The 25,884-nt window shown below is 37.0% G+C and overlaps 1 protein-coding gene across 28 annotated transcripts in view; it reads left to right on the plus strand.

The window, feature by feature from the left end:
* ST7 (suppression of tumorigenicity 7) overlaps positions 1-25,884 on the plus strand; it is a 284,115-nt gene that overhangs the window by 155,086 nt on the left and 103,145 nt on the right. For 14 of the 28 annotated variants that reach the window (XM_015134740.3, NM_001168665.1, XM_077994981.1 and 11 more), the window contains 5 exon segments: positions 8,332-8,491; positions 18,517-18,571; positions 19,218-19,333; positions 20,631-20,706; positions 24,736-24,890. In XM_015134740.3, the coding sequence (XP_014990226.1) occupies positions 8,332-8,491; positions 18,517-18,571; positions 19,218-19,333; positions 20,631-20,706; positions 24,736-24,890 (562 nt within the window). 28 annotated transcript variants of the gene reach the window in all.

Here is a 25,884-nt window from a genome sequence, read left to right on the forward strand (position 1 = left end):
CTTCCTGGCCCTAGGGAGACAATTACCTAACTGATCTCCCCTAAGAATGTTCTAAGAGCCTACCGTGGACATTTAAAGTATAGGGCTGACCCTGGGGAAATTGATTATTTGGGGGCCTCACAGTTTCTATGCTGGAGACTGAAATTATCAAATTAAATTGAATTTCTTTGGAAAAGAGAGCTAAAAACAACAAAAACCCTGGTATTTCCTCTGTAAAGAAAAAGTCAGTTAACTGAAAAAATATACAATGTGTTTAAAAATAAACAGGTGTATATTTTATGAGATATCCCTAATACTTCTTAGTTCACAAGTTGAAAGCTAGCAATGACTTTGTTATACCATCTAGCTCACTCTTCCCTTTTAGTTCCTGTGCCTGTATCCATCCATCCAGCTTTTTCCCTTGCTGAATTTCAAGATACCCCTCTGTCTGCTTGGCACAAGACTTCCCATCCCAGTCCAGTTCCATCCACAAGAACTGCACCTGTCATCACAGTGTAGACCTGCCAAGTTAGTCTTTTATCTGCTAGCAAAGACATGCCCAGCCTCTGCAGGCAGTGTTTATTTCAGTGTAGAAAATCTCTGGATTTTGCTTCGCTTTTGGGAGTGGAAGGTGGATACGTGCAGAAAATGCTTGCCTTAATTATCTCAAAATGTGATAGAATGCATAAAATTCTATATGTTGCATTGACATTTATACATAGATTCCTATATACCTATTAAAATGTGTGTGTATGTATTTCATTGGATACAGGGATCAATACACATTTTAATAGGATAGAGGATATGTATATGTGTGTATATGTATATAGATAAACATGTACATATATGTGTATGTGTGTGTGTGTGTGTGTGTGTGTGTGTGTGTGTGTGTGTATAAAACAGAGATATTTTTAAGAGGCATCCAGAGCATAATTTTTAAAGGTCAGAATCAAGAACAGGAAATGGAGAAAATCAGAATGATAAATAAAATAATTAGTTCATGGATTAAATGTAAAAGAAGTGTGTTTTTGGGAAAGTGGTAGCAGATGACAATTGAATAGGAATGAGTTATAACAAAAAGATCTGTTTATTGAGTTACCACTCCATGCCAGGTGTACTATATTAAGCACTTTGCATATATTATTTCATTTAATTCTGATTGAAATTCTGAGTGGTAGGTATGACCAGTGTCTTTATATTGCTAAGTATAAACAGACACAAAGTTTAAATAATTTGGCCAAGATTATATAGCAGTTAAATCATGAGATTCAAACCCAGTTCTCTGACCTTGCCTTCCTTCTCCTCTTATTCAAAAGTAAGAGAGCGGAATTGAAGATTGCTGTGTCTCCTTTCACCCCCTTTTCATCCATCTCAAGAACTTGAACTGCACTTCAGGTAGCACTTTAATTGATAGGCATATGGATCACCCAAAATGATGGTGATTCTGGAACAAAGAGTGGAAAAAGACGCAGGGAAACTTGATTACAAGGGCTCTTGGGGGGTTGGGGTGGGAAGTAGCACATCATCTCTGTCAAGCTGTGTCATCTCTGAAGCACCTTGCCTCTTGACTCTAGAATAAAGAATGAGAGATATGCTGTGAGGGCCAGATGGCTGGGGAGCCTGCAGACAATGAGAGGAAACAGGCTCATTTAACCTTGTCAGATTACAGCTTCTTGTGTTCACCACGGAAGTAAATGATCTTCTGCAGGAGACCCCGTGTCAGGCAAAGAAAGTAGATTGATACCTGTCGTGGACTGATTGTGGACATGAGCATTTGGGTAGAACAGATTAATGATAAGCTATGGCAAAGGTGAAGAAGGTGAATGAACTAATGGCGGATAAAGGGACAAAACTGCCATTTTGGCTTTTTCAGCTTACATTTCAGCACAAATTGAGAGACTTGAAAGTCATGTAGTTGCAGTGCTGAGCAAGAATGCTCAGAAGCAATCCACTTTAAATCAGTGAAGACCTAAGGACTAGGCATTCAGAAAACTTGTGACTTACCTAGGAAACTTTGCTAGGTAAGGATGGAGTGAAGACTAGAATTTAAATTTCCACCACTCTGCCCTAGCGTCATTCTGCCTCTCCTAAGGTTTGCCTGGGAAGGTGGATAGCAGCAGGGTGTAACGGTTGATATTTTCATTTTAACAGACACACAGAAGTGGGTCAGGTAGATAAGAAAGAGAGAGTGGGGAGAGGGAAAGAGAAAAGAAAAAGGAAAAGAAAGAGGGAGGAGGAAGACTGCAACCTTCTTTGGAGGAAACATTTTTTCTTTTTCCAATTGGCCGTGGGTTAGTCCAGATTTGTCCAGCCTAGAACATAGACCAGTACTTAGCACATTTATATTTTATTTGTGTAATCATTTATTGTCTTCTTTCTCTTTAGAATAGAAACATCACAAAGGCAGGAACCATATCTGTGTTTTTGTATACTACTGTATACAAAATGCCAGCATAAATACTTAGAAAATATTTGTCAAATGCACATAAGATCCAAGGAATGAATGAATTAACTGCCTGCGTCAGAATTATCTGGGAACTTGTTTAAAATGATACATTCCAAGCACCACCCAGACTAACTGAATTAGAATCTCTAGAGGAGGGACCTGGAGGACAGCTGGCAGGACTTGGGGTGAATGACACAGGCTGGCTTTTCCCAATTCTCAGTGGTCTCCATGGCTTTTTGCTCAGGAGAGTTACCCTCCTTTTTAGGCCACAGTAGTTAATGCTGCGGTGGAAAATCTCGTCCTGTGAACTTAGAGACACTGAGGTGGGGATGGACCATTGGCTGTTGACCTTGAAGAGAGCCTTACTTCCCTGTGTTTTCTTAAAGTCTTGGCAACAGGTGGCCAGAAAGGCGGGTGGAAGGGCAGGATGCCAGTTTACATGGCCCCTGCAACTGTTTAGGGGAACAGGTGGCTGAGGAGGGATTGACTGAGATCTAGGAAGCAGGAGGCCAAGACCCACTCGGTTGCTATTCCATATTCCTAAACAAAATATACAGAAACCAAGAATGTAAAAAAAAAAAAAAGTTTTATCTGTCATAAGGAATTAGGAAGGACTTTGTAAGAGTCAATATGGTAAAAAGAATATACTTTAGGATCAAAAAAGAAACTAAAAATGTTACAGGTATTACTGTAACACATGCCAACTGCCTAGGTTTATCTTCTTTAGCCCAGATAATCCCCTTTTGCCAAAAAAAAAAAAAAAAACAAAAACAAACAAACAAAAAAAAACCGTTTACCACCAGATATATTTTTGAAGACTTAGAGCAGGTGTTGGTTTGGCAATCTTTCTATCTAGGAGTAGACTGCCATAAAGTTTCATATTCCTTCTTCAGCCTCTACCATCACTGTATCTATCCTCCTGTGACATCATTGTAATTCTTAACAAGCACTTAGCCAATTTCAAGCTTTGACATCTTTCGATTTCCCACAGGTTTAATGGCGTTGGTGTGGAATTACTATGCTTTTGCTGTGTGGAAATCTGGAGGCATTTTTGAGTGTGATAATAGGGCATAGGGAAATTCCTGACGCATGAAGTGTTTTATATACAGAATATGCAATTCAAAAGAAGAGGAGGACTTATTGGATAGGAAGAATCTAGGCATCTTGAGCAAAGGCTTTTAGGTCTGCAAGATTGATGGAAGGGCCTTGTTTATTGTTCCTTTGCCAGATTTTTGTTCCCTGCAGGTAAACATGAGACAAGTTTGAAGCTTAGGGCAGCTGGAAACCTGGGTCTCTGCCCCCAGCTCCCAGCCCCAGTACTCCTTGGCTATCCTCTCTGCTTCTGTCAAATAATAATGAAGGAACTCACTGGGCATTGGTAACTGGGTCCTTGCCAAAGTATCTTTGTTTTAAATATGATATGGGCCTTGAGTATAGCTTCTGGCCCTTCTGCCTTGCAAGATATAGGTCCAAACCACTTCCTCAGCCCTCATTCCCAATTCCGTCCCCACCTCCCTTATTCCCAGAAGATAAACCTTCCCTGCATCTCCACTGAGATCAGTGTCACCCAGTTTTTATCCGGTTATTGCCTTCTAGCCTGGGAAACAGCTCATAACACACTCTACTTTCCAAAATAGAATGTCTCCCCCTGTTCATTCTTTCTCTTTCTTCCTATCTTAGAGCAAGAAGTGGTTGGTTTTTTTTGTTGTTTTTTTGAGACGGTGTCTCACTCTGTTACCCAGGCTGGAGTGCACTGCCGCGATCTCGGCTCGTTGCAACCTCCGCCTCCTGGGTTCAAGCAATTCTCCTGCCTCAGCCTCCCGAGTAGCTGGGATGACAGGTGCCCACCACCATGCCTGGCTAATTTTTGTATTTTTGTGGAGATGAGGTTTCACCATGTTGGCCAGGCTGGTCTCGAACTCCTCACCTTAGGTGATCCGCCCACCTCGGCCTCCCAGAGTGCTGGGATTACAGGCGTGAGCCACTGCACCCGGCCGGTGGGTTACTTTTAAAAGGCAGAATAGATATGCTTCCTACTTGGCATCATGTCTCTGGGTAATTTGTACTGTTTCCCACCATCAGTTTCTCTCTTTCCACTGGATTCTTTTCCCCTAGCACAAATATGTGTGAGCCTCTCTTTTTCGTAAAAAACAAAATGAACACAAAATCTTTTATTGATCCTGTTGTTTATTTAGACAATCTCCCATTACATCAACCAGACCAGCCCTTATCATCCATCCAGTCAACCTTCCAACTATCCTTCCATTCAGTCTTCTAGTCATCCCTGCCTTTCTCTCTCCGTCTCTCTGTCCAACATTAACTGAATGCTTACAATAATCTTATTTTACACATTAGAAAGCTAATCCCCAAGGAATCAAGAAAAGCAACCAAGGTCGCATAGCCCAGCTATCTAGTTTAAAGGGGTTTTGCCTTTAAACTAAATGGTAAGGTCCCTGTTGACTTCCTAAATCCCAAACCCGCTTGATACTTTTTATTCTCATCTTACCTGACCTTCTTAGGGGAAGAGCATGAATAGGGAAAAAGCACAGGAGAGGTTTTTAAAACTATGAAATGCATATTTGTATTTTAATTTTTTGGTGATCTGTCAGACTAAAAACTGTTTTGTTCCACTGTGACAGGCCCACTGAGCTACTAGCATGTCCAAGAAGTACTTTTAAAATCTAAATTTGTTTATGAGAGCTCTGCTGTTTACATTGTAGGTATGCACCAGGGAAAAGAATTCAAAGTGACACCGAATATGTGCGCATTAAATAACACCATCTGCCCATTTGGATCTGTGCAGCTCTTTTAAAATACTGTGAGGTAATCGCCTAAAGCCTGACATGATTCAGAATAAGGGAAAGATTTTAATGTTAAGACCCTAGATGAGGACACTATGTTTGAAGTTTCAGAAGGTTTTGAGTTATTCCCTTCTTTCTTTACTAGTTGTTCATTCAATATTTATTAGAAGGACAGGGTCCTTTTTTATTCTAGTGTCCCTTGTACACAGCAGAGGTCCATTTTTGTACTTGTGTTCTCTGTACACACAGGGGCTGTAATATTGCAGGGATATGACAGACCTGAGAAGGCCCTCCTTTTCCTCCCCGAACAGCTGCATGAATAACCCAGTCTTCACTGAGGTCTGTTATTACTGCATTAGAAATACTGGGTCGAAGGTCTATCACCTATTACAAAGCAAATGTCCAGTTAATACAAGTCATTTTTACCTTAGGATGAGTAATCTGGTCCCAGTTGATAGACTACTTCTGGATTGGTTTTTATAACTAGGAAAGCGCAAAGGGACAGTGTCAGAGGGCACTTGGAAGTAAAGATTTGAAAAAAGGAATGATAGGCTACATCTGTCTGTTTACATGAAGCAAGGGAGCTATAAAAAGCCTTGTTACAGGGCCTTGGTAAGATAGTGACAGAGAGCAGGGGCTTCTGGCTGAGTGACTATTTAATTAGCCATGAGACTTTGGTCAGGTCATTCTACGTTGATGGGTAGTTCTCATTCTGCAGCTGTAAGTGGACTCTATGTAGACCTTTAAGGTCCTTTGTAGCACTGACACTTTATGGTTCTGCTGGAAGAACTGAGAAATCTGAAGAAAGCCAGGGTTTGTGTGTGTGTGATGGGTACAGGCATGTCAGGAGCCTGTGAGAGGTATTATGGATCTGTGACATAGACTTGTGGTGGCAGGGGCCAAGTCTGTAATCCTGGAGCACTGCTTATGGTTGGTGTGGAACATGTAGTGCTGTGTGATGGAATCAGTGAACTTAGGACTGGCAGGTGCTCCAGCAGCACAATATGGAAAGCAGAAAAATGACTTGGGGCAAATAATTTTCTGGGTCCTTTGGAGTCTTCTCTTCTAATAAAGGCAAAGCCATGAATCTACTGAGAGCCTTGTTTAGTGGTCAGGACTGTACAGTGAGCAGTACCCTTTGTCATGATGATTTCCAGTACTTTCTACCAACGGTCTAGTAACAGGCAAAATGCTGTACTAACCTGAATTGTAGACTGGCATAAAGAGGGGTGCCTCATGGTAGCATGTGAGGTATGCTGCCCGTGGAAGGGATGTGCATCGTTAACATAATAAATGGCAGCTTTGCTATTACTTTTGACAACCAACTGCAGCAGGCACTGACTTAGGTGTTTTACATGGGGTTAGTATGAAAATTGAGGACCCTTGAGATAAACAATAAATATGATTTCCACTTACAGTTGAAGAAACTAATGTTCAGATAATAACTCACCTTCTAGATCCCTTCTAGACTCCCTTCTAGATCCATGGTGTGTAAATTTATCATTCCTGAACTTTCTTCCTTTATGCAAAATCCCATTCCTAGTCATTCCAAATGTTACAGATTAGTCTTGTCCCTTCTTAACTTTCTAGTATATTCTCCCCTCTCTGCCCAGAGAAAATACTTGGATGTTTTAACATGTGATAATTCACGATAGGTTGAGCACTTTAAAATCTGAAAATCCGAAATCTTAAGTGCTCCAAAATCTGAAACTTTTTGAGTGCTGACATGACACTCAAAGGACGTGCTCATTGGAGCATTTTGGATTTTGGATTTTTGGATTAGGGATGCTCAACCAGTGTGATACACATATTCCAAAATCTAAAAATACTCAAAATCCAAAACATTTCTGGTTCCAGGCATTTCATTTAAGGGCTACTCAACCTATAGTCAAAAAGAGTAACTCCCTGGGATTAAATCAAGGTGTCGTTATAGGATTGGAAATGTTTCATTGGATTGATACTTCCTTCTGGTCGTTCATAAATGTTCCTTATATCTTTTTAGAAATCTTTAATAGAACAAAAGAGAGAAAACATCAGTTTTAAAATTATAGCCAAAAGTCCATTCCAGAGTAGATAATCTTGTTTTTATGGAATAAGTAAGGATAAAAGTAATTCTATGTTAATTGCACATTTTATGTTATAAAATGTAGCTATCCTATGAGACTCTGGGATATGATTGATTCTTAAATTTCTTCTGTGGAATGATTTGTGACTGCCTAAGGAAACCCCCAATCAGGGAGGAGAGAAAAAGATGTGGGAGAGAGCCACTTTAAGCAGTGGTAGGAAGTGTTCACTGTAGAGAGGCAGAGAGCCCAGGTAAGAAGTGTTGGGGGAGGTCACTGCTTTTCCAGTGCTTAGGAAGTCCTGACTTCAGTCTAATCATATAAGCATCATTGTTCTTTCGTTACTGAAAGTTATTTCTTTTCCCTTTTGTAATTCACAGTACATAACAATTAGTAGGCTTGTGAACTAGTAAACATTAATGGTGTACAACAGATGCTTGTGTTTATAAAGCACTTCTCTGCAAGTGGGATAATGCTGAACCTCAGTGGCTGGGTGCTATCCATGTGGGAAATGGGATACATCTCATTCTTTTGTTCTGTAAAACCAGTATTTCCTTAAGGAGGTCTTACCAAACACCTCCGCCACCTCCCCTCCCCGATTTTGCTCCTAAGCATTTTACACAGGTATGGTTTTTATCAGAATATAAAGTGCAAAGAACTGGAATATTTCATAAGCCATATTTCAAAAACTGAGTTATTTATATACATTTCTGGAATTGTCTTTCATCTATGGTGATTTTGTTATTTGAATATTATATACAAATTTGGAGAAAAATTATATTGAGCAGTTCTTAACAGTGTTCTTTTATCCATGATTGATATTATAGTTTTTTGAAACCAGTATTAAGCAGAGAAAACCACACTGAGAATTTTAAATGTTATTATTAATTTTACTAAAAACTAATTTTTAGAATAAACAGTTTTTGAAATAAAATGTACTTAAGGTGGATAGAATTAGTAAATGTAACATGTTTTGTGGGCATGTGTATAGAAGTCATAAATGATAACAGGGACCATAAACACGCTTATTTTTCTGTTTTAGATATTTGAATGGTGGTATTTTCGCAAGTATGGAACTTCATTCATTGAACAAGTCTCAGTAAGCCACTTGCGCCCCCTTCTGGGAGGGGTTGACAACAACTCTTCCAACAATTCTAATTCCAGTAACGGGGACTCCGATTCTAATAGGCAAAGTGTCTCAGGTATGGAATTTCCTTCAGCTTGCAATATTATTTGCTCGCTCTGACTAAATTATTATTGTTACTCATGCTAAGAGAGTAAGAATGCTGTTATTTAAACATTAGGCTTCAGAGAAAAATGCAGTTCTCCCATGGAGTTGACAACCTGTATCAGAGAAGGAGGGTATAAATATCCTAGGGAAAGGAAATGCTTATCTTATGAATTTTACCCTCTTTTTTTTTTCATGTGAGAGTTTTGCCCTGTCACCCAGGCTGGAGTGCAGTGGCATGATCTCAGCTTGCTGCAGGCTTCACCTCTTACGCTCGGGTGATCCTCCTACTTCTCAGCCTAGCAAGTAGCTGAGACCACAGGTGTGCACCACCATGCCTAGCTAATTTTTGTACCTTTTGTAGAGATGGGGTTTCGCTATGTTGTCTAGGCTGGTCTCAAACTCCTGGGCTCAAGTGATCTGCCCGCCTTGGCCTCCCAAAGTGCTGGGACTACAGGCGTGAGCCACTGTGCCGGGCTTTTCACATTTGACTTAACCAACAGTCACTTAGGTCAGTGTTCCCAACCTGATGCTATAGCTTCCTTGTCCATAGTTTCTCAAACCTCAGTGAATAGATTCATTTTCTTCCACGATAATGGCAGAATCTCGTGTCTAACTAGATCTGATCACATCACTCCTCTACTTAAAAGGTATCATTGGTTCCCATTCCACTGAAGATAAGACCCAGGTTCGGATTCCTTAGCACAGCATGAGCTGCTAGCCAACTTTGGCTTCTGTCACAATCCAGTCCCTTTCCCATATGTCCTATTTTCTAGTCACATGAAGCCAATTTTTATTTCTTGAACATGCCGTGTTTCTCATGACACTCCGCCTACAAGTCTCCCTTTTCCCTTATTCATCTGTCCAAATCACTATCCAAATCAAATGTCACCTCCTGAGAAGCCTTCTCTGATAGTCTGTACACTATCTCTCTACTTCTGTTAATCTTTAATATTTTTACCTTTAGCAACACTTACCAAATTACATTGTGATTTTTTAAAGTATGGCTTTATTGTAGTATCTCTAGCATCTTGCAGTGTCTACTATTTCTTTGAAACAAAGCTGCTGTTACAGCACTAAGAATAGCATCAACATTCATATAAAGAATAAGGCTTAATCAAGGCATCCACTAAGAGAGACAGCAAAATAATAGTGAAAATGGGAAGGGTATGAACTCTTCATTGCATTGAGAAATGATGTCAAGAGATTTAGATCAAGTAGAGAGAGAAGGGAAACTTCAATGAAAATATAAATGTATTCACTATAAAAAATGGTCTCAGATGAGGATGGTTTCTGTTTTCAATCTGTTAATTTTCTACAATGTTCTTTGTCATTCAAAGGCTATAGTAACTCAAGTCAGACAAGAGCACAATTAATCTGTGGGATATACACAGGAGATGCAAAGTGGTAGCAGTTATCCACCACTGCTCAGGCCTGGCGACTGAATGATCAAGATTCTTCGTTAGAATAATAAATAGCATTTATTATAGTAGCTGGTTAAAGTAATGTTTTGCTTTGCTGAGGTCTCTTTTCCTTTCATAAAGTGAATGAGTTTACAAAGTCTCGGACAATTTTGTTACCTGGCTGGGCAATGCCATCTTTTATACATGTACCCTTTAGTCATAAAATAAATTGTACCAAGAGGTGCCCAGTACTACTCATAGCAGGCTGGCAGAGTCTATTAAAAGAGTATTGACTTAAAATCTGGAACAAAATTTATATATACACTGATCCTTGATTCGTACAACCTGGTTAGACAGTTACGAAATGTGGGTTGGTTATTCTAGACAGGAAGGAAAACACCTAATGTGGCTTTTTAAATTTCTTCTTCTTTATCCTTCAAGTTTTAGAACTGGTGGCTCTCTCCTTGAAGGAGCAAATTACTTTTCCCAGCTTGGGTCGGGATCTCCTCCTTTGTTTTCCTTAGATTTGTATGTTTTCCTCATACAACCAGAGCACTTATCCCTTTGTCTCCTTTGATAGACAGAGTTTTCCATGGGGATAAGAACTTTGCCTTTAAAAAAAATCATATTCATAAAAACCTACACAAGACTAGGTTCATAAGAAGTACTTAGGTAATGTTTACTCAGTTGACAGAGAGACTGAGCTAGGAAATTCTTCCCACTTGTTTTATAAGAGGAGAAAGTACAGGCCTTGCATGTACTCATGTGTTAATTCATTGAGTTTCAAAGAAATAGGACACTGCAAGAGGCTAGAAATAAAGCCATGCCTTAAAAATTACAATGCAATTTTATAAGTGTTGCTAAAGGTAAAAATATTAAAGATTAACAGAAGTAGAGAGATAGTGTACAGACTATCAGAGGAGGCTACTCAGGAGGTGGCATTTGATTTGGATAGTGATTTGGACGGATGAATAAGGGAAAAGGGAGACTTGTAGGCAGAGTGTCATGAGAAACACGGCATGTTCAAGAAATAAAAATTGGCTTCAAGTGACTAGAAAACAGGACATATGGGAAAGGGACTGGATTGTGACAGAAGCCAAAGTTGGCTAGCAGCTCGTGCTGTGCTAAGGAATCCGAACCTGGGTCTTATCTTCAGTGGAATGGGAACCAATGATACCTTTTAAGCAGAGGAGTGATGTGATCAGATCTAGTCAGACACAAGATTCTGCAATTATCATGGAAGAAATGAATTCATTAACTGAGGATAACCTGTGTAAATTCTCACTTCTGTTTGTATTTTTTACTTGGCTAAGACTGAGCTTTTGGATATTATTACTAATTCAATGATAATATTATCTACTAGTATTCATTTGATATTAATATCTACTAGTATTTACTGAGTGCCTACTATGCATTCTGTATGTCCATTCATTTCTTGTATAATAGATAGCTGCATTTATTATCTGATATCATAACAGTGTTCAAATAGTTATCCTTAGAAAAATGGAAATTCCCTTGTCTAAGTATATTTAGGTCTCCGTCTGCCCACTTCTTGACATTTGGGCTTCTGATATTTGGCTGACTCAGCTAAACAAACATGTGTGCTAGCTTGGAAGTGCCAGATACCACTGGAATAATCCCATTGTCTATTTCTGTTTTTTTGTGGTGATTTTGATTTTTGAATAAGAAAAATACTAAAAAGGTACGTTGTCTGAATTTATCTCTACTTTTAATCACTTTCTATTTCATAGTCTCATTTCAAATGCTAAGTATCAAGAAGGTCCAAAGCTGAGGGTTATCAGTGTATTTTCTTAAACTTGTTTAAAAATTCCCATTGCCTTCATAATAATAAAATGACTATTGGCCTTAATAACAGAAGGGTGAATCTGTTGACTTTCTTGGAGCATCATAAGACAGCCCTTTGCTGAATTGTACATGAAATATAACATGGCTCACAAAGTCTCATGGATGTTGGCAAAGGCAGTGTAATGGTATTTTATTGATTATTTGAGAAAATCATTGAAAATAAGAATAAATGGAAAATATCAGTTATAAACATTGTTCTATATGAAAATTCAGTGTAACTCTTTCCTTAAGGAATAATTTGTTTTGAATAAAAGCTGAAAAACATGGCCTACCTAAGAACAACTTGGGATGGGGGTGGTGGAGTGAGGAGTGAGAAAGGTTGTTATGGTTACAGGCAGATTGTACATATATTTTTAAACTTCTGGATTTGTACAAAGTGGCCTGAATGCAGACTTGCTCAAAATTTGCAGTGATCTTTATCTGTGGGCCAGTGGAGAAATGTAGTTAATTATACAGTTTCTTACTTCAGTCAAACTTCAGATTGTTTGGCTGAAGTTAGCATTTGTGTCCATTCCACTGGTTTCGCTTTATTTGGGAGCTAAACTGCTGTTTTCCTCTCAGATATGCAATTTCTGATAAACTTGCTTATATATTCTGCCACATCACCATGTTTCTCACTACCATTTCTTAATTCAGCTTAGTTTATGAGCTGATGATGAATAGGGTTTTAAAAGGTCTCAGTAACATTCTGAATTTGGGTTTATGGGAACATCTGTTTGATAATTTGCCTTGTTCTCAAATAAGATTTCATAAAGACAAAGGTTTGCAGTGTTTACCTTCTTCAGGATAATGCGAAAAGTGGAGAGTGCTCTGTCATGTGAAAAACATCCCTGCCAAAGTCAAGTTTAAATTATCTGAGATACTTTAATAGCCTCTTGCGTAGAACTGGATCTTTAAACAAACTGGATAGTCACTTGGCTTCCTGTCACAAATCATCTCCTTTTAATCTCTTTTAATCTTCATAAGATATATACATGTATATTCCAAATTCTAAATAATTTTAATAATTCTATATAAATGTATATATTCTAAATTCTGAATTAAATTTTATTACATGGCTAGAAGCAATTTAAGCGCTGATTAAATTCAGATAATAAAGAAAAACAATGGCGATGTAGAAATTCAGATAGAGTAAAAAAAATATATTCAAGACCTTCATAGATCCCAAATTTTCATAACACTAGAGCAAATAATTTTCTCCATAGGAAGCCATTTCGTTCCAATAATAATAACTAACACTCTTAGTGTCTGCTATCAGCTTTGTATGATATTATCTCTTGTGATCCTCACAATAGCCCCAGAAAGCAGATATTATTATTTCTCTTTTATAGTTAAGGGAGCTGAGGCATAGCAAGGTGAAGTAATCTGTCCAGGGTCACATGGCGGATAACCTGGGTCGTCTTACTTCACAATTCAAGTTCTTAAGCACTTTAAAAAATTCAATTGACCTTGTCCAGAACCTCTGTGAGGTCTATAAACCAAGATTAACCTAATTATCAAGCAATTAAAATAATAATTTTAGTAAAATTCTATACTACAGTGGATGACATTATTTCTGAAGTGACATTAACCTAAACTTACTGTAGGAACAAGTCAGTGGCAGGATTGCCAGTGGTTGACAGCTGGGGCTCTGGGGTCAGACAGATGTGGTCCTAATCTTCTGTGTGTGACCTTGGGCAAGTTGTTTAACTTTCCTACGTCTTAGTATCTTAACCTGCAAACATGGGAATAGCAGTGATGTCTACCGCATAGAGTCACTTGAGCATTAAATGAGGTCGTGTGGAAATGTCAAGTCAGAGGACAGCCATTTGGCAGTGTGCCCAGATGAACTGATTTCTCTACGAGTATGATTGTGGAGAATGGCAGTCACTTGGAGGTATGGCTTTGTGGTCAGCCAGGCTTACTCACTAGCTGAGTGACTCTTTTATATCCAGGCCATTCAGTGCTTGCCTTTCAAATATATTCCTCAGCAAAACTGCAATGTCAAGGACCTTTCGGGCTGCTCTCTAATAGTCTCAATGCGGATAAACTCACCACAATCTAATGGATGTGTTGAAAGTGATTATCTTAGCCAATGTTTTTCACATCTTTTTAAAATCCTTTGCCAGTAAAATTTGTGCTCTAGTACAAATTAGATCTCCAGTTAAATGATGATAATACCTAAAACAGTTTTAGTAGCTAGGGAATACTTATTTAGTAAAGTTATTTCACAATTTCCACATTATTTGGTAGGATTGGTTGACTTAGGTGAAAACTGACCAATGAGAAGTGTATGACAGAAGCTGCTACAGATTTAACCATCTCAACAGTATTCTTGAAGAAAGTAGTACATTATCTTAAATAACAGGCCAAAATAATGGTCTTAAAATTCACATGTACTTATATCTTTTGTTATTTCATAAATAATTTGAGATAGTAACATATTTGAATTGAAAGCTACCTACATATTTTTGTGCTTTTACTTCTAATCATTGTTTCAAAATAGCATTTTAAAGTTATGAAAGAGTTAAAGCTTAATTATTTAAGAATATGAATATTTTTACTCATAATGATTGCTTTAAATTGATCTGAATAATGTAGAGAATAGGGTATTCATTTCTGAGCTATCAAAGCTGATAAACATATGCACAATCACTTGTCAGAAATTGACTGATTTGGGGTTAATTTTATAATACAAGCCAATGAAACTTTAGCTAGCACCCTTTTTTGTTGTACTTTGGAACTAAAGTGTTTAAAAGTGTTAAAAAGTTCCTAATGTTTTTCCAGAGGAGTTTTTAAAAACTGTTTCTCTAGTGAAAAGTCTAACTGATGGACTCACAATATTTCCAAAATATGATGTTGCAGGATTTAACAGGTTTGTTGCATATAATGGATAAGAGTTGGGCAGTCTGGACACCAGGCCTTAATCTCATTTACCATAGACCTTATGGAAATTAGCTTTTCTGTTTTTACTTTTGTAAAAAGGATGTAATATATACCTCTAACTAATGTATGTAAGGAATATAGATAAATTGAGCTTTAGGCCCCTTTATAGAAAGGATCAATGAAAATCAAGCTCATAACAACAATAAAAGTTGCGGCTACTGCTGTTTGTAATAACGTTGTCATGCTTGTCCATACTTTAGATTCTGGGAAGAAGTGTTAACATTTTGAAACCTTTCTGGGCCATGAATTAGCAATTTATAACTTTTGAAGTCCCTATGACGAGGAATGTTCTATCTTTTTTTTTAATTTTAGAAAAAAGTTTTCAGAGTTAAATTGGGTGTAGAATAATATTTTCTTTCTGTGTGATTAAAAGTCCTGTGACTGTAGAGCTTTTTGTTTTGTTTTATGAGAATTGAGTTCTCTTCCCTTGAATATTGTGACAAAGGGAAAAGTCTGTGGTTCTCTCAGAATATTTATTCCCTCTGTAGAGCTTCTTCAGGTGGGTGCCAGTTAGTTCAATACCCTTTTCACTTTTCTGCCAAGGCTAAACATTCCTCTAAGACATAAGCTGTTATCTTTTTTTTTGTAACCCATGGCCTAATTGAGAGATTAATGCATAATTAGCTACTCAATACATGTTTAAACCACACAGTCTTATGAGTGATAGGATGGGCATTGTAGAAGAGTAGTTGAGTATGAAAATACATGAAATAAGTATGATTGCGATGATAGGTTTTAGTAGGGAGTAGTGAGAGGGAGGGCTAAAAAAAAAGGATTAGAGCTTGCTTTTAGAAGTACTTAGCTGTAGATAGTAAACATTATTCTTTAGGTTCTTTGTCTCTCACACAGAAACTTGTAATTATCTCATTATGACAAAGTAGGGAATCTCTTCTGCAGACTTTGGGAATTAAACAAGTGTTATTCCAATATTTGCTGCTGCCCTTTTTCTTGAATTTCATTCTTGTATGTGTGCTGAGGATGGAACATTTCTGTCAGCACTTGTGAGTAGAGACTGCACTGTGAATTGCTGCGTATGGAACTATAGAGAGCATGTTTGTTGTATTAAGGGCATATTTTTAACTATATTATTAATGATATTAGCAAGTTCGTGATGAAGTCCCAGTCAACTTCTAGTGAATCTTGAGGGCATTAAAATTGTTGATGTTAATGAAGAATGGAAAATTCCTTTTGGAGGTAAAATTTTAAATCTGATTTGAAATAAAGAATTTATTCGTTAAAGGAACAAATAAGAAACTCTTACCCTCTGGAGATCTGAGTATTTCTTGACTTAAATCTTCATATTCTAATATGCTTGGTATTTGTGTCCTTCGTCCCTATCACTAAAACATCAGGCAGCCTGATACTTATGAGGTATGTTCCCTGGAGTGATTCCAGACTGAGTTTTTGCAGTCAAGGTAAGATTATGGAACAGAGGGACAAAGAAGAAATTAACATAGCTGTGGCCTAATCTCAAAGCAAAACTTTGACATGTGTTCATGTTTGACCTCTAGATTGCTTGTTTCTTAAAAGAAAAATATACCTGGCTTGCACCTTCAATTTAAGGGCATAACTAGTGAAGACATTTCTTAGGTACTTCTTCATTACATGTTTTATTCTCACTTAGAACAGTTTACATCTGATGCAATTACTTAGATCCTTTTTTCTAAGTTTTAGGGATAATTAAACTGAATTCAGCACACATACACGACAACGATGTTAACACATTTCTTTTTAAGCTCAGTTCTCTAATGGAAGTCATAAAAGCAGTATTTCACAATGTTTGCTGCACCCCCTACTGGCTATATTGTGACACTTCCTAAATAAAGAGCATCTTTAGATACTGCTCAGTGAATACATGATTTCTCTTTGGAGTTATTTTTTGTTTAGAAATCATTTCAATTGCATCTGATATATAATAGAGTTGAAATTTTAATTGAAAACAGTTTTCTTTGTAATTTGTCAATTGATGTTTAAACAGTGCTTAACCTTTCAGGTAGTATAATAATGTATTTGTTGGAGACAAAATATTTGCCATAGCCTTTTTACTAATATTTCAGAGGAAATTCAGTGGAGGAGAAACATCTCCCCAAATGTTCTTCTTTTATAGTAAATAATTCTACCACGAGGATCCTTATCCATAAATCTATATTCATGTTTATTTTATGATAGATACAAACCTTGCAATATTCATGAAGCTTTAAGAAGAGCACTTTGAATCTTAAAAGAGATTCTCTGAGCAGGGGTTAGCAGTGGTGAGGTCCAGGTAGTTATAATAGCCATAAGGGCAGGGATTATGGTTATTTGGCTCACCAGTGTGTTTCAAGCCATGATCTGGAGTCAGGGTGTTAGTGATTCCTCTAAGGGGAGAAAAAGTAATTACAGGAAGCATAATTTTCTAGTTAATGCCATATGAATTGACAGCCATCAAATCTCAGTTTCTCAGGAACAAAATGCAGAGATGCTAAATTAAGTGGACAAAGATCATTTTCTAAATGGCAAGTTAAGCTAAGTGACAAAAAATTTAGGGCCATTATTTATAAATATTGCGTGAATTTTAAGTGGGATCCTGCCCTAATTTAGAAATAAGTGCATCTTCTTTAAATAAAAACATGTATTCCTGTTACGTGTACATCCTTTACTATCTTAACAAATATTTATTGAGATTACACACATGTTCCCAGAGTGTTTTGTGTTCTCCATTATCATACTGTGTTGAAATTGATGGTTTACTTATTTCCTCCAGTGAGTGCTCAAATTAATGCTCAGTGGATGGATGGACGTTGAATGTACAGGACTGAGGGTAGAATCCTAATGAATCACCATGTGGCCTTTAATGTCCTTTGAATTTCTGCAATAATCGCTCACTTTTTTGTACATATGTTGTTGGATGTGGTTTTTGCTGGTTACACATGCACATAGATGTTTTGAATACTATTAACTGTTTTTTTTTTTCTAATAAAATCTTATTCATCCAAAATCTAGTACTCTGAATCAGTAGAAAGTCTTAATCATAGACTGTTTTAAAAGAATTGTAGTTTATTAGTCATATGCTTACCATTGTAACACAGTCTTAAAGCTAATGTTTGACTTTTCTAAGTTAAAGTCCTTTTGTTCTAAATTTCTGTGGTCCTGGTATGATGAAAAGGTATGGTCTATTAGGACATGCTAACATTATGATATTAGTATGATGATTAGTACATGTATCTATGCAAGTAAATGATATTAAAATGCTTTGAGACAATTTTTAAAATTGCATTTCTTCCTACAACATGGTAGCCTTATTAATTTTCTTATTCCTTTCCTGTAAGGCAAAAGCAAACTGGTAAATTATCATAAAATCACTGTTATCATGAACTCAAATTAAGACTGTAAGGCTCTTTGCGTATTATACTCTAGAGTTTGTCTTGTCATGTACGTTATTGTGAGATATGTTTCAGACCAACAGAAAATAGGTTTACTTCTGCCTATACTTTTATCTATAAGATTTTAGAAGTAAATTCATAGAATCAGTTTGGACTTCTTGAAATAATTTTAGGAGTTATGAACTAGCTGATTTTGGCGTGTATCTTGATTTGGCAAGTGAGGAAACTCAGGCCCAGAGAGATTAGGCAAAACTTTCCAAAGTCTGGAGCCTGAGCCACATTTTGTGATTAACCACCCAGAGTTTTTCCACATTGCTTCCCATGGAAAGGATAGAGAATAGAATTATCTTATCAAATGGCCAGGAAGGGTGTTTTGCTGAATTAATTAGCTTGTAGTGTCACTGAACTTACGTGTAACATTTTCACATTTCTCTTTGTTGCAGAATGCAAAGTATGGCGAAATCCACTAAATTTATTTAGGGGTGCTGAATATAATCGGTAAGCATTTTGACAGCTTGGGAAACAAATGGGTCTGGTTCAGAGAGCAAAGACAGCAGTAAATGTTTTTGCTGGTTCATTTAGGGGTCATTGTAACCGTCTATTTAGTGCATCCATTTTTTAATACTATCTATCTTCAAATGTTTTGATTTTTCTGTTTTATAAATATTTTAGCACTAGATTTGGGATAATGTACAAAAATGTGTAGTTTTTAGAGTTTTTGTATTAACAGTTATTCTTTTCAATATATACTATACATTCAAAACATTTCGAAGCTTACCTGGAATATGGTTATAGAGATGTCACAGAAGTTATGTTGGAATTTAGTTTAGCAAAGTAATTAGGCAAATTAGAATTTTCTTAGCTTTAGGAAAGTATCTATTCATAATATGAATTAGGGAAGGTTTTCATTAGCAATGGCTAGTAAATTTTAAGACGAAAATACAGGGGAAAATGTTTATATATTTTGATTGATATAATTTCTGAAGGGAGAATAAGATGATTTAAAAAATTTTTTTTATTCATTAGCAAAGCTATTTTAATATTCAGTTAATGGTCTATATTTCAACACCTCTGCAGCTTAATGTTTTATAGGTCTTGCTTTTCTCTCTCAAAAGTGTCTAATCATCTTATTTCTCCTTTGCAGGTATACTTGGGTGACAGGACGAGAGCCTCTTACTTACTATGACATGAATCTCTCTGCCCAGGACCACCAGACGTTCTTTACTTGTGACTCGGACCATCTGCGTCCCGCAGACGCAAGTATGAAAAATCCATACGTCCTTCTGAATGGGAGGGCTTTTTGGCTTAAGTATGAAGATTTCTGCTTTTAGAATATCCACTCTGTAAAACTCCAATGAATAAAATGTTAAATTATTGATTGACTAATAAGAACCCAGAACTCTGATAATTATGTAAACCTTTATCACAATGAAGTATTAATGTAGAAATGAGTCCCCTCATAATAATTTGAATCATGATTTTTAAAAATATATTAAATTTGGTTTTATATATTTTAAAGAAATATAAATCTTATATGATGCTAATGAAATTATTGGTTGAGTTAGCCTGAAGGATCTTGCTCCTTTATAATATCCAAAGTAGAAAGTGGAATTCACTGGATTAAAATGATTAATGAATATATTTTAGTGACTTTTATTTGCTGGTTTATAGGTTAACTATCGAATGGGGTCATGGCCTTGGCTATTGGAGTCCAGATGTGTGCTCCATCTGAGAAAATACTTTGTTTAGTGTGTATTTTACATTACTTGAGTTTCAAATAATTCAACCGAAATTTTTTGTATTATAAAACTAACTCAAAGTAAATAGGTGAAAAAATGTTTTTAAAAGGGAACCTCTGCACACTCTGAAAGAATTTATAAAATACAAATTTATAAAATAAATAACGAGATTGTTACTCCTTTGTAAAATGGTACTCTTTGCTATGGTAGAAACATCATGGTACAATAAATATTCCCAAACATTGAGCTTCCCACCATATGTTCAGAAACTGCTCTGATGTATAAAAGCTAGGTTTGTAGGTAAATTTGGGATGTCAGTACACATGTTAAGCAAAAGCTTAAAGCACTTATTACTGACGCACACATCATTCCTGAAATGGTTTCAAAATGTTCTAACACCAAGAGTCTGTAATAAGTGCTTCAGAAAATGACCAATTATGTTGCATCTAAGTGAATGGAGAGGTTAGTAGCAGTGTCATCTCAAAATGTGTAAAATAATGTATGTTCTCCAAAAACAAGTGACATTAATGTGCAAAGGACATTAATGTGCAAAGGACATGCAAAATCTCTGTTAGAGTGCCTTTTCTTGATTTCCTTAGCCTGTAGTTTTGTGAGCACAAAAAAGGTTTGCTATCAGCAGTTGAAACACAGTGGAATAGCACATTAATGTGACTTTGGAGATTTTGGCCAACCCTCTTAGCAATGAACTATATTCTTGTAATTTAAGCTGACATTTCCAATTTAGCTCTTGTCCTCTACTGAGTCTACCTAATTATATGTATAGATTGACTTGGATTTTTTCTCTTTTTCTTAAATAGTAATGCAGAAAGCCTGGAGAGAGAGAAACCCCCAAGCTAGGATTTCTGCAGCTCATGAAGCGTTGGAGATAAATGAGTAAGTGGCGGAAAATCTTGCCGTTAAGAAGGAAATCTCATCCTTTGCTGAATATATTCAGTTGCCATTGATAGGATACTTAAATTAAACTGCATTTGAACTGGAGGATGATTTGGGGAGTTATTACTCTATTTAAAAAAGTTGTTTTTCTTTTTAAATGAAGGACAGCCACTGTGTGGAGGTGGTTTTAGTCATTTTAGAGAGAAATTCAATGGCTTTGCTGTAATCCTAAATTAATTTCTTGAAGGGCTTTCCCTAGGATATTGTGAAGATATAAAATAAATACAATTATTTACATATCTAAAACATTTTGACAGGGAAATTTTTCCAGATGTAGACTGCGCATGTGCACTAGAACGTTTTCTAGTAGAACTTCTGCTAGTGGGGAAAACATGATAACAACATAAGGTTTAAAAAAAAATTTTAGAAAATATTTCAAGATTAAGACAAAGATAAGAGGAAATGCTGTCTTGAGTGTTGTTAAACATTCTATGGGTTACCAAGGAAGGCTGGGAAATCTCTTCTGGAGATCTCAGAAAATGAGAAAGATTCTTAAAGTTGGAGTCATACAAACTCAGGGTTGGCAGAGACCTTAAAGGTCATTTAGCTCAACCACCCATCTGGTGCTTGAATCACCTCAACACTATCCTTGCCAAGTGGTCATTGCTAAACTATTTTATGATTTTTCTAAAGAAGGTTACAGAATCTTCTTCAGAGGTCTTAGGAAAAAAAAAAAAAAAGATTGTCTTGAGAGTTGGAAATCCTGCCATTGTAACCAGTTGATCTATGGTTTCTGATTCTGTCATGCAACATATTTATTTTCCAGTTTCTTGTCATCTACAAATTCGATATGCCTGCCTTCTGTGTGTCATCCATGTTTCTGAGAAAAATATGAGGGCCAGGAATAGAGCCCTGTGACATGACATGTAGAAACTACCCTCCAGGTTCATGTCTTCATGAATCACCATCTTTTGTATTGTTCATGTAAATCTATTAGAGTAAATTAAGCTAGCACAATCTGATTTATTTATTCTTAGTGGATTTAAGCTGGCTTCTAGTGGTCACTACTTTCTTTTTAAAGTGCTTGGAGACCATCCCTTTAATAATCCATTAGAATATCTTTCCAAATCACTGTGCTCTGTAGTTTGGGAAGTCAGCCTTCTTACCCTTTTTGAAAATTTATGCTACATTTATCATCTCATCTTCTAGCACCTCTCCATTCTTTGTGATTCCTCGACTATCCACAGAGAGCAATTCCATGGCCTGCCTACAAGGTCTTTTGGTTTCCTGGGATTTGCCCATCCAGTCCAGTAATTCATTTAGAATGGATCAATTATTTGCTATCTTACATCTTTTTACCCATTTTAGAGTTTAATTTCTTCTCCCTTTTTCAGTCTGACAGTCATTCTCCTTAATAGAGAAGCCAGGAACAAAATAGGAGGGAGTTTTGCTTTTTCTTTATTATCTACTGCTGTTAACAATAAACCTTCCTTGTTTTGATGTTGTTATGTTGTTTGTCTTTTTTTTTTTTTTTTTTGCTTATTTGCTTTTGTGACATGGGGATGGTGATAGGGCCTTAAACATAATTTTAAAATAGGGAATACATGGTTGTCTTTAGTATTTTATTTTGTCTTTATTATTATTATTATTATTTGCAAGCATCAGCTAATTTGGAATTGTAGCTCTCCTGACATTATTCTTATAAACTCATTCCACTCTCTTATAGACCATCATTACATGCCCTCTTTCCATCTTTTAAAATACGTCCTTTAAAAATCTGACCTGGGAGAAATCTCTGTGAAGCCGTATTGGTTACTTAAGTGCCACCCCTCTTTTCTTCCTGAGAGGATCATTTGTGATTGCAGTTACAGTTGAACATTTAGAAGCTGCTCAACCCTCTTAAACCATTTTTCCTTCTGAGTCTCATGCCATTGAATCATGCCTCTTTTCTTTGAATTTTTTGAAGTCCACCTTCCCCTCTTTGATTACCCTGAACTCCGAAATGACATAGTGACTCTTTCTGAATGTTCCTATCAATTTTCATTTTACCAACTATTTTTTTCTTCTTGGGCAGAATTAGGTCCAGAGTTGAAGTTCCCCTAATTGCTTCCTCTACCATCTGGGAGATAAAATTGTTACCAAAGTAAGTCAAGAACCTGTTGGGTGCCCTACTTCTAACCAAATGAGACTTCTAGTGGATATCTGGATGGTTGACACCCCCATCACCACACTTTCTTGCTTCTGTGTGTGTATTGTGTTGTGACAAGGATGCATCATCTATATCTTCCATCGAGCTGAGCAGTCTGTTCTGTACTCCCCAACCATTAGCACTTCTATTGCTCTCTCCTTTTTCCTTCACTCACAAGCTCTTAGCATGTTTCTACCCCAAACTCATGCGTTTCCACATAGATGTATGTTTCTTGGCCAGTAGTGCTACTCTGCCTCTCCTCCTAAGAATACCATTTGAAATTTAAATAAGCAAAGCAAGCAAGCTAGCCCCAACCATTCTTGGGTTCCCAGCCCAACAACTACAATCTTACAGTTAATTCCTCTGATACTGTATCTACCACTCAGTATTACAATCTCAGTTTTCACTTCATTACCCTTGCCTCATATTGATATGTCGGCATCTGAAGCCTTAAGCATTTCTTCTGATGCCTGTCCCAGTTATTTTCTCCAGTGAATCACTTGGATAGTTTCAGCATCATTATGGTTCTTTCCAAGTCATGGATGCTGCCATCTGTAGAAATTGGTTTTATAGCTGTTTTTCTGGGCATTTTTCTCCCTCCCTCACCACATTGTTTAAAGCCCCATTGATGGTTCCTGCCTGAAATTAGAGAGATTGGCTGAAGACCTTACAGACCCTTCCTAAGGCTAAGATTAATTAGTAGCCCCAACCCTTACATTAGCTGTGAAGTTCAGCCTCCTTTTCCTAGCTGGCTATTGCAGTTTGTGGACAGTAAAAGTAGCATTTGGTTTTACTTTCTGTTTATTTTCTCTCTTGTGGTCTGATGGAAATAAGTAGGGAAATGGCCACAAGTGAGGCAGTGGGGAAGGAAAGTGGAAGGATGGGTGCAGGGCCTGTGTGGTCTGTTACAGCCTCACTACTGCCCTATTCCATTCCCTGTCTTTGGCAGTGGGTTGTTCCTCATATGCTTTGGAAGGTTTAAATTCCCAAGAACTCCCCATGTTCATTAATTATCCTTTTGGCTTCCCACCTGAGAGGCTTGTTGAAAGGATTATATGAGATGATATATGTTAAGTGCCTGGCACAGTGCTTAATAGATACTGAGCAACAAGTGATAGCTATTGTTGTTGAAGGCATGAGATTTAACTTGTTAGCTACTGTGGCTGAGTCAGATTTTGAGTTCTTCAGAAATAACACTACTTGTAGGTTCTTCCCATGTTCTCTGAAGCAGAAAGTCAGTGCTAACTGTAAAGAGATGTTGAAGCACTGTGTTTTTTTCAGTGAGTAACTTGATTTAACAGATTTCTTATTCTGAAGAAATCCTTAGATTGAAGATAATCTGTGTTTGGTTAACAGAAGTAAACCTGTATATAGCACCTCTAACTTTAAGTGTTGGAAGGAACTATTTAATAACAGCTGTTATCATCACCATCACTAGCTGACATTTATTGAGCACTTAACCACATGCTGGCTATAGTACTGAGCACTTTACATGCATCATCTTACTTAACCTTCACAACAACACTGTGAACAAAGATTCCATGTTGTTCTCCATCAGGGAGGCAGAGTAAGAACTTGCCCAAATTGACACACTAATAAAGGGTGGAGTCCATATGTGAGCCCCATGCTCCTAACACTACACATCCTACCTCTCAAGCTAAAATATAGACGTTTCTTTTGTACCATTATTTTGTGTCAGCAACTACAAACAGGGGTGCATGAACCAGTTGGCCACTCTGCATGTTTTGGCGTAACTCCTTGCCTTTCTGCATGAGCTCCTACAAGTCTATTACCATGTCCTTGGCTTTGTAATTGATGGTGGCTATTATCTGAATGAACAGGTGTGCAACTGCTTATATTCTTTTGGCTGAAGAGGAAGCAACCACCATTGCTGAAGCAGAAAAACTATTTAAGCAGGCCCTGAAGGCTGGAGATGGCTGTTACCGACGCTCTCAGCAGCTACAACATCATGGATCCCAGTATGAAGCCCAACATAGTAAGGTTTCCTCCAGGTTGATGCATTGGGGGATCAGAATTGTAAATATTATTAATCAGAGCAAATTTTTAGTCCAGTTCAAAATATGATTCTCCTAGACAAGAGAAAATATTGGCTTTTGCTTTATTTTTATTAATTTTCTTCTTTCCTATAAGTGCAGTTGGTAAATAATTAACTTACAGCTTCATTACTGTTTATAGTCACATTCCCTTTCCTGCCCATAGACTCCTAACCCCAGAAATAAATGGCAGTAATCTTTGATGGTAACCTTTTTCTCTCCTGAGTTCTTACATATTTCTGTTCATCAGTCGCTTCTGCTCATAACTTTAAAACCCAGTTGGGAAACAGGATTTAAATTAGCCATAGTGTTAGCAAAGGTTTTATCTTATAGATCTTCTGTAACATGGATTAAAATAAGACAGTTAAGAATATAAGTTCTTGGTGATTGTATCAGTATTTTTTGTTACATAAGAAACATTTGTATTGGCTTCCAGAGAGAAAGAGCCACGAGCTCCTAGTTATTTATCTTTTTTTCTATTAAAATAATACCTTTTTAAACAAACAAACAAAAACTGCCCTTTTAAATTTAAGATAACGCTTTAAAACCCGAGACCTTTCACTTCAGTATACTAAATGGAAAGTCAGTGACGCTTTGTAGGGGAACCATATAGAAAGAAAACAATGCAATCTTTTCTGGAATTCCCTGACCCCCTCGTCTCATCAGTTTGTTTGTTGTTTAAGCAGAAATTTTGCAGTCCTTGTGGTAAGAGAGTAAGTATTTCCATGGTCCAACCAAAATTCACAAAGTTATTTTGTTTCTCACTTAGTTTCTCCCTCCTGAAATTTAGGGAGTAGGGATGTATCTCCTTCATATTTGAGATTATAAAATTAAATGTTAATGTTAAACTTGGATTTGGTGTAGAAACTGACTGCATTAGTCCCCATAACTAAGGTGTCAGCAAAATCTTTGCATTACAGCCTGCATATATGTGAG

This window comes from Macaca mulatta, chromosome 3 (genome assembly GCF_049350105.2).
Source record: "Macaca mulatta isolate MMU2019108-1 chromosome 3, T2T-MMU8v2.0, whole genome shotgun sequence".
Taxonomy (NCBI): Eukaryota; Metazoa; Chordata; class Mammalia; order Primates; family Cercopithecidae; genus Macaca; species Macaca mulatta.